Genomic DNA, 10,000 nt, shown 5'->3' on the forward strand with positions numbered 1-10,000 from the left:
AATGCCGATCGAACAAACTCTCAAAACCGGGCAACGAAGAAAACGGAAACGAAGACGGCTAGACGCGAGACCTTTCTAGCGGACACACTGTACGGCCGAAGTGAGATTGCATGGCTTTACGCTAAAAGGTCACTAGTCCTACGAAGGAGTCGGGGGGAAAGGGGGGGGAAGGGTGGATGGGGCGATGCCACAACCACGAGATGGGTCACGGAGCCATGCCCCTCCCCCACCACCCCATTCGGCCTCCTGCCCTTTCTCTTACTTGCCCCTCAGCGCAGCCATAAACGAGGCGTGATAGCGCAGTTGTTCCCCCTTGAGATGGGTGTGCCGGTGGACATAGTCTCAGAGTGATATGCACATATCATCTATGAATGGTAAATGACCTAAAACTATATACCCACTCCAGTACCATAAACTATATCACTAAAATAATGATGATAACATCGAAAATCGATCCACAGAAAAAAAGGCGGATCCCCTGAATCGCATTCTACTTCCTTAACTAAGCACCTGCACCTCCTCCCTCTCTCTTTCTCTCCCTCAATCCCTCACTATTCCCTGAAACCCTATCTCTCCTTTTGCCTCTAACTTTCTCTCTAATTCTATCTCTCACGTTCCCCTTCTCCCCTCCCTTTCTCTCCCTCTACCTCTCGCTCTCCCTTAGTCCCTCTCTTCCTTTCCTTCTTCTTCCCGTTCTCCTTCCTTCTCTTTCTCTTTCCCTTGTTTTTTTTTCTTCTCCTCCCTCCCTCGCTCCTTCTTTCTCTCCCTCTCTCCAATTTCTTCCTTCCTTCTCCTCACCCCCCCCCCCCCCCCGCCACGATCGCCCTGTCATCGTACCTTTACTGAAACTAGTCCTTGTCTTTGGATGATGATCTGTTCCCTGTCCCCGCCCCCCTCGCTTCGCCCGCTTCATCCAGCGCCTCGTTTGCTCTGAAGGTGTCCCCGCCTCGATCCTAATGGGGTTTCCTTATTGGACGTCGCCGAACTGTATGGATAGAATGGCTTCCTACTCCTCGCTCGTTTGATGCTATCTTGTGTGTACTCGGTTTCGGTTTCGGTCTCGGGTCTCGCTCTCTCTCTCGCTCTCTCTCTCTCTCTCTCTCTCTCTCTCTCTCTCTCTCTCTCTCTCTCTCTCTCTCTCTCTCTCTCTCTCTCTCTCTCTCTCTCTCTCTTTCTCTCTCTTTCTCTCTCTCTCTCCCAGCCCCACTGTCTCTTTTGGTCTACATCTTTCTTTCTTACTCTCTACCTCTCGCTCGATCACTCGCTCGATCACTCGCTTACTCGATCACTCGTTCGATTACTCGCTCACTCGCTCGCTCTCTCCTGACTCTCTACACAACAGTCTAAATTACTATGACAGACTTAAGGGAGCGAAAACCTATCTCCGGCCAAGAGGCAAAATAATACCTTTACAAAAGACAAGAGGAAGGAGGCACACCAAGCCGGCTCTATTAATCAGAGGGTGATATAATGGCCCTAGCACATTCAAATTTACACGTAAAACAACTTTCACCGAAATCTATCGACAGAAAACGGGAGCATTCGTCATCAAACAGGATATTCCCACTCTCTCTGTTTACACTCTCATGGCCCCCGGTCCACTCTCCATGAGAAAAAGGAAGGGGGGAAAGACAGAGGGGAAACTTTGGCAATTACTGTAGACTGGTATCTCATTCATCACTAAGAACAGAGAAAAAAAAGAGGAAGGTATGGTAAACATGTAATCCCAGCGCGTGAATTCAATGTCCCGGCTTTTCACGAATAATGCTCTTGTGACTCCAATAATTTATCGTAGTCATTCCTCCATTTAGATTTTTCCCTTGTGATCAAGGAGGACGGAAGTGGGATTAGGTGAAGAGGGAAGGGGGAAGAGGGAAGAGGGAAGAGGGAAGAGGGAAGAGGGAAGAGGGAAGAGGGAAAACGGAGAAGGGAAGAGAGAGAAGGGAAGAGGGAAGAGGGAAAGGGGAAAGGGGAAAGGGGAAAGGGAAGAGGAAAGAGGGAAAACGGAGGAGGGAAGAGAGAGAAGGGAAGAGGGAAGAGGGAAGAGGGAAGAGGGAAGAGGGAAGAGGGAAGGGGAAAGAGGGAGGAGGGAGGAGGGGGGAAGGAGGAGGGGGGAAGGAGGAGGGGGGAAGGAGGAAGGGGGAAGGAGAAAGGAGGAGGGAGAAGACTGAGATGAAGACGAAAAAGAAGACGAAGGAGAAGAGGACGACGACGACGATGATGATGATGGTGATGATGATGATGATGATGGTGATAATGGTGATGATGGTGATGACAGTGGTGGTGGTGATAATGGTGATGATGATGATGATGATGATGATGGTGATGATGGTGGTGATGGTGGTGGTGGTGATGATGGTGATGGTGGTGATGATGATGATGATGGTGGTGGTGATGATGGTGATGATGACAGTTGTGGTGGTGGTGGTGGTAATAATGGTGATGATGGTGATGATGGTGATGATGGTGATGATGGTGATGGTGATGATGATGATGATGGTGATGGTGGTGATGATGGTGGTGGTGGTGATACCACGCAGAAGAGATAAACGGAAAACCAATATCATAAATAACAGGAAAAAAAACAAGAATAATGATAACAAGCCAGGAACATCCAATAACGGTTCTTTTTTGTAAAGGAATATTCAAATTAGCGACCGAACACCGGCAACGCCAGCTGGGAATCCGACGCCACGACCACGGGAGAAAAACCTTGGCCTGACCTGAAGACGTCACAGAACTTTGACAAACTTCCCTATTCCGAGTGACAGCAACATGACAACAAAGAAGAAAGGGCCTGTCTGCTCTGAGGACGAGCGGGTCTGAGGCCGAGGTGGAGGTTAGGGGGTGGGGGGGGCGAAGTGGAGGCTGGGGGGGGCGAAGTGGAGGCGGGGGGGGCGAAGTGGAGGCTGGGGGGGCGAAGTGGAGGCTGAGGGGGGGCGAAGTGGAGCCTGGAGGGCAAGTGGAGACTGAGGTGGAGGTGGGGGGAGAAGAGGCTGAGGAGGAGGTGGGGGGGAGAAGAGGCTGAGGAGGAGGTGGGGGGGAGAAGAGGCTGAGGAGGAGGTGGGGGGGGGGAAGAGGCTGAGGAGGAGGTGGGGGGGGAGAAGAGGCTGAGGAGGAGGTGGGGGGGAGAAGAGGCTGAGGAGGAGGTGGGGGGGGAGAAGAGGCTGAGGAGGAGGTGGGGGAGAGAAGAGGCTGAGGAGGAGGTGAGGGGGAGAAGAGGCTGAGGAGGAGGTGAGGGGGAGAAGAGGCTGAGGAGGAGGTGGGGGGGGAGCAGAGGCTGAGGAGGAGGTGGGGGGGAAGAGGCTGAGGAGGAGGTGGGGTGGAGTGACGGGGCGAAGTGGAGGCTCAGGTGGAGGTCTAGGGGCGGGGGGGGAGTGGAGGGTAATTAAGAAGGCGATGTGGATGAAGAGGTGAATGTCGAGGTGGAGGGGGATGCTGAAATTTAAATACTTAAAGAGGGTGATGTAAAGAACCAGAAGCTAGAGTTAGGTGGAGGTGAAGGTGAATGTGGATGAGGTGGAGTTCGGGTGGACGGAAGCGGCCTGGACGCCTTCCAGGCCGCTTCATCGCATGGCCCTCAACTTCTGCCCATTGGCGCGCCTTGGCAGCCTCGCCAACCAATCGTTTTTTATTTCATTTTAGGGATCAAAAAGATAAAAAATCACAACTGTTTGTAGCACTGACGACACGCCAGTTTTCGAAGGGAACTTTATATGAATCACTTCCAGAATCGACAGACACCGAGTTGAAAATCTATATAAATCAAGGGACACCCTATAGCGGCATTGTAGCACGACACGCTGACAGCAGTAAAAGTGCGTACTCTAATCTGGGTTCGCATTCCAGCTCAAGCGCTTGAGCATTCACCAATAACTTTAACATTTCAATGCGTGCAACTGAAGCCCTATCCTGAATATTAAGCACACACATGAACAGTCGCGCATGCACGCATCCCCCCCCCCCCCTACATACACACAAAAAACTAGCAGGTTTAAAGGTAACAATGAACTATTTCCAACGCAAAGTCATTGATGGAAAATACATCAAACAACAAACACTATTCCCTACAGCTATTCCGTAAGCCTTCCGTCGTTGTAGCTCCCACGTGTAGCCACCAATTAAGGTGCTGTGGCCGGACGTTTCCACTTTTCATTCAATTTTGTTCAATCCCATCAAAGCTAAAATCTCGAAAGAACGTTCATTCTACCCGCCTTCCCATATCAAAATCCTTCAACGGAATACATAAACCAGAATAAGGCCATCGCTGAACAACGGTATAATGTCTCGCTATGCTCAGAGCTCTCGAAAACCTGCTGTTCGTGCCAGAGGACGAGCGCACGGCCCCCAAGGCTCTGAAAACCGCTGAATGAGCGAGGCGAGTTCCTAAGGTACTAAACATTCAGTCGATAACCCTGAATTCACCGAATATCAATAGTTCTTTCCTTTCACCCTGAATACAGTACCCAGTATATTAAAGTTAAGCCCCCCCCCCCCGCCACGCACGCACACACGCACGCACACACTCAAATTACATGGCGAGCTAGAGGGATGGAACTCTAATTAAGGAAACAAAGCTTGCTCCTTTGCTTTCATCTTTCTTAACTCTTTATTCAAGAGTCGTATAGTGTCGTGCGTAATGAAGATGTCAATAATGTGGCTGTGTCTACTGAAGAAGAGCGAATAACAGAGAGAATAACAGAGAGAGAAGTGAGAGAGAGAGAGAGAGAGAGAGAGAGAGAGAGAGAGAGAGAGAGAGAGAGAGAGAGAGAGAGAGAGAGAGAGAGAGAGAGAGAGAGAAGTGAGAGAGAGAGAGAGAGAGAGAGAGAGAGAGAGAGAGAGAGAGAGAGAGAGAGAGAGAGAGAGAGAGAGAGAGAGAGAGAGAGAGAGAGAGAGAGAGAGAGAGAGAGAGAGGGGGGGGGGGGGGAGAAAGAGTGGGGGGAGGAGAAAGATAGAGGGAGGGGAAAGGGGAAAAATGAGAAAGAGGGGAAATGTAAAAGAGAGAGAGAGGAGAGAGAGAGAGAGAGAGAGAGAGAGAGAGAGAGAGAGAGAGAGAGAGAGAGAGAGAGAGAGAGAGAGAGAGAGAGAGAGAGAGAGAGAGAAAACAAGAGAGAGAAAACAAGAGAGAGAAAACAAGAGAGAGAAAACAAGAGAGAGAAAACAAGAGAGAGAAAACAAGAGAGAGAAAACAAGAGAGAGAAAACAAGAGAGAGAAAACAAGAGAGAGAAAACAAGAGAGAGAAAACAAGAGAGAGAAAACAAGAGAGAGAAAACAAGAGAGAGAAAACAAGAGAGAGAAAAAAATGCGAGAGGGAAAGGGAAAGGGAAAGGGAGAGGGAGAGGGAGAGGGAGAGGGAGAGGGAGAGGGAGAGGGAGAGGGAGAGGGAGACAGGAGGTTAAGATTTGAAGCTCTCAACAGCGTCCCTGTAGTTCTAATTGAATCGTTGAGTGGAAATTGAACCATATTGGGGAAGAGAGAAGTAGCGAGGGAAGAGAAGTAATTAGGGAGAGAAGAGAAGTAATTAGGGAGAGAAGCAGAGAGGATATATGGAGGAGTGGGAGAGGCGACAGGAGACAGGAGACAGGAAAGGAGAGGGAAGGAGGGAAGAAGGGAAGGAGGGAAGGAGGGAAGAAAGGAAGAAAGGAAGAAAGGAAGAAAGGAAGAAAGGAAGAAAGGAAGAAAGGAAGAAAGGAAGGAAGGAAGAAAGGAAGGAAGGAAGGAAGGAAAAAAAATTCTGAATTACTTCAATCGAATGAGTAAAACCACACATTACAGCACTACAATATTAAATTATTAAGTTAAATACTGCTAACTCACACACACCAAGATCCTTTAACATTATGGCTATCTGACTGATAAGATCACTTCCCTCTTACAATCTCTATTCTTACACACCTGCCCTTTTCTATTATGTGCTGGACATTTTACCTATCACCCACAACATGTGCAATTGCAGAACAAAAATAATTATCGGAGAAATAACTTACATGGTTCAAAAGAAACAACTTTTCCATGCAATGCTTTCTTCTATTCTGTACTATAAAGACACTTTTATTTTATTCGAATTTTATTACAAGAAAATTAGATACTCAGAGGTATATGATGGCAGTGTAATGAAACTTGCCACTACCATTACTACAGCTTTTGTAAGAAGGGAATATATATTGAGAAAAAGGAAAAAGATAAAAGAAAGCATAGATATATAACTCAGACTTACTACTACTAGGCCTATATCAATTTTTATATCATAGAGTGGCATTTGTAAAGCATTTGCTTAGCCACGATTGTAAATGTGCATAAAATATAAGAGATTTTATAATGAGAATTAGACTTTTCATAAATAAAAATGTCTGTGGTACAAACTATTAAAATTGCTTACAATTATACAAACAGATAGGAAGATAGATAGCTAAACACTTATTTTCTTAGTATGACAGACCAAGAAAATGTTAAATCTGCTTATGATAGTCTTTCCTTACTTTCTAAAAGTACTGTACAGTAATCCATATTAATGTCAAGCACAAAAAAATAAATCTTTGAAAACTGACCAAATGTGATCAGATTCAGTTAAACTATACAATATGCCATCATAAACCTACTGGGTCCCCATGGATATGTGTTACAAAAAATAGAACAACTAAAAAGTCATTTGGCAGATTAATGGTAAGGTAAATACTTGGGTTACCATTATTAATTTTCATTTTGGGGGGTTAGAATTTGCATTGCAACACATGGGATGGAACCATGTGATGGTGTAATTTTTTTTACTTTTATCATTCAGAGAGAGACATACAATTTTTTGTTTAATTCTAAAAGGAATCTAGGTGTTGCTTTTCCACTTGCACACATACACGCATACATACACAGATAGATACATTCATATACTACAAATATGCACACACATGCAAGGCTTAACATTAACACTAGATAACAAGAATCAGGCATACAAACACATACATATTTACATTTTTTTTCTAAAAAAAAGGAATTTCTTTCAAGGAACAGCTATAATACACAAATGCAACTAAATGCAGCTGAATCTAATCATACGTATAATATTCAACAAGTTAGTCTATTACAGTTCTCTACTACTATTACTATTACTTCATCATAACAACAATGATAATCATGACAGTGATGATAATTATATACTTATGACTAAATGATTATAATAATCATTACAATGAGTACAATGATGATAATTATATTTATGATGAAAATAATAATAATAACAATAATAATAATAATAATAATAATAAGAAGAAGAAGAAGAATAGCCATCATCACCATCATATCAAGAATAATAATGATAATAATATTAATAATATTGATCACAATAATACTAATAGTATAATATTACTATTACTTTTGTTATCATTATTACTATTACCATTACTATTACTATTATCATCATTATCATTACTACCATTACTGTTGTCACTACTATTACTATCATTATTCTTACTACTATTAATATTTTCATCATTATTCTTACCATCATATTATCAACCTTATCATTATAAATATCATTATTATTAACATTATCATCACCATCACCATATCAACATTTATATCAACATGTCCATCATAACAACAAAAAAAATGACTGGAGAGATAAAGCTGATATGAGTTATTACCAGTGATTGAGAGTGGCAATCGCAAAGAATAAAAATGTAAAAGTGCAATACATTTTAAATATATCGCTGAAACTCTTTAGCTAGGATCTGTTCCAAATGTTTTATGAATATAAAAATGATATGTGATGTGATGACTAGTGAAGAAAAATATGAAACTAGCATAGTGTATACTGAAAACAGATACATTCAAATAAAAAACGGTTTGTCAAACTCTGGCAAAAATATGTATAAAAACCAAAATTGGATTCAGGAACAAAAAACTTGGTCACTATATATTCCAGGGTTTCAATAAGCAATATCCACTATGCTACAGCATGCCTGCTGAAATGCTGACGGACAGAAATGAGGGAAGTAGCATACACTTTGGTGACATGTCAGATATCAGTGGAAGGTCAAAGATAAAAGTTACAAAAAAGAATGCTATAAATTCAATGATGCCTCTTGTTTCCCCAATCTTGGTGTAAACAAGATAATAAAATTCATGTTTTTTAATCACCTATGCCAGTCTGTAATATAGACTTTCAACTGAGTGTAAAAATTGGTATTTGGTAACTAAATTAAATAATTCTTGTCAAAACAAGTAGAATAACCAAAAAAAAAATCATAGACATGCTACATTTAAGAATATATAGGCCAACAATACTCAGATCTTGAAGAAATCATAATTAACATCAAAGAAATATAAATTCAGTTCGGCCGATTACTCCTACATATACTATCCATAGTAGACATGACTCCTACTTTTGGCACTGTTATATCACACAATTATTGATAATGTAAGGGAATATTATTATTTTTTAAGGAAACAAATAACATAAACAACATATCACATTCATACATCACAAAGGTAACGACTGAATCAAGAACTAGTATTGCTGTATTTTATCCAAAATGAGAATTACCGATTAGATAAGAGATAAGAGAGTGAGAAATTTATTTGATAAGCCATTAAAAATATTTCAGTACTATAAATTCCATGACAATAATGGGTACAGAGTTTATTTGTATAGAACTAAAAATGCAAATAATGTAATTTTTTACTCAAATGTTATAATTTCAGACAAGAATTATTAGCAACAAAATTAATATGGCCCTATTTCAAACTGGAACTTCATCAATGGATTGGTAAATACAATAGCAACAGATAGTATCATGAACAAGCAACCAAAATCCTTAAAAAATGTGTAATGCTACAAAACAAGAACATACTCAACATATATAATATGTACCCCTGAAATGATAGTACTATTTAAAAAATGTCAGAGTTTCCAATTTCCAAACTCACTCAAACTTGAATTTCCTGGTCAGTTAATTACAGTTACTTGAGAATATTTTCTAGGGACAAAGCTACAAAGCTCTGCAAAAAGTCAAAGTATCTAGCTAGTTAAAAAAAAATATATATATATATAACCCCAAAATACAATACATTTCTAATTACCATAACGTATTTACGATTATTTTCTTAAACATCACCGTTACCATGCTAAAGAACATGAGTTATAAGCGCGTTATTGTGATGGTGCATTATTAGGCCACAAAACCTCCACTAAGCCATAACGCGATCAGCTGATGGACGCAGGAGTCAGCTGGTCTACATAAACAAACGATATTTTCGTTGTTTTTCACGTTAACCCATCGTGTAAATACCTAAAAACAACTACAATACACATCTTTGATTCATACTGAACACACTAGAGCCGAACGAGCCAATGGAAGGGAAAAATACACAAAGAAACCTACGACGATCATCACCACGACTCTCGCCACACACGGCACCGAAGAGCACATTGCTCATTCAGAGTAAAAATGAAAATAAATCCGGTCAAGCTCCTGCTGGAGACTCAATCCACAAAATGAAATACAAATTCAACAATACACCCACCTTCTCTCCATTGGACACGGGCTTGGACAACGCAGTCTCGGATATTTGAGGGTTACTAACGTTACTTGGGAGATTGTCAGCCATCGTGCTCTGCGTCCTCTCTCGTCCACAGTCAGAGCGAAACTGAAGGGAAAGCGGCGCCGCGCTTATGCTGTATTCGACCTACACTCAGCACAGGGACACGCTATCAGTAGTTCTCGTTTGACCTTTGCTAATATATGGGTATTTGTTCTTGATATACGGAAAGAGGTAGGGTATTCATGTGTGAGGGTAGTGATTATGTCAGACTGTGGTTAAGTGCGGAGTGCGATGTGGGAGTGTGGGGGTGTTTATGCGCGTCCAACACTGGCCAATCTCCCCCTTTAATTTTTCAATCTAGAGAAAGTTATAGAAGAGTGAAATAGCAAGAGGATGGGTGAAGAAGGCTATGAAATATAAATGAGCCTCTCTATGTTTCTCTTTCTTGTGTACTTTATTTGT

At 42.2% G+C, this 10,000-nt stretch overlaps 1 protein-coding gene across 4 annotated transcripts in view; it reads right to left on the minus strand.

Annotated features, from left to right (window-relative positions):
* The window catches only part of LOC125046208 (adenosylhomocysteinase-like 1), a 234,893-nt gene extending 225,235 nt beyond the window's left edge, over positions 1-9,658 (minus strand). For 2 of the 4 annotated variants that reach the window (XM_047643998.1, XM_047643990.1), the window contains exon 1: positions 9,521-9,658. In XM_047643998.1, coding sequence (XP_047499954.1) covers positions 9,521-9,604 — 84 coding nt within the window. In that variant the 5' untranslated portion in view covers positions 9,605-9,658. The remainder of the gene's footprint in view (positions 1-9,520) is intronic. The other 2 variants (XM_047643962.1, XM_047643951.1) reach the window with 1 other exon arrangement.
* Between the last annotated feature and the right edge of the window lie 342 nt (positions 9,659-10,000).

The sequence above is a fragment of the Penaeus chinensis genome, chromosome 4, assembly GCF_019202785.1.
Source record: "Penaeus chinensis breed Huanghai No. 1 chromosome 4, ASM1920278v2, whole genome shotgun sequence".
Lineage (NCBI taxonomy): Eukaryota > Metazoa > Arthropoda > Malacostraca > Decapoda > Penaeidae > Penaeus > Penaeus chinensis.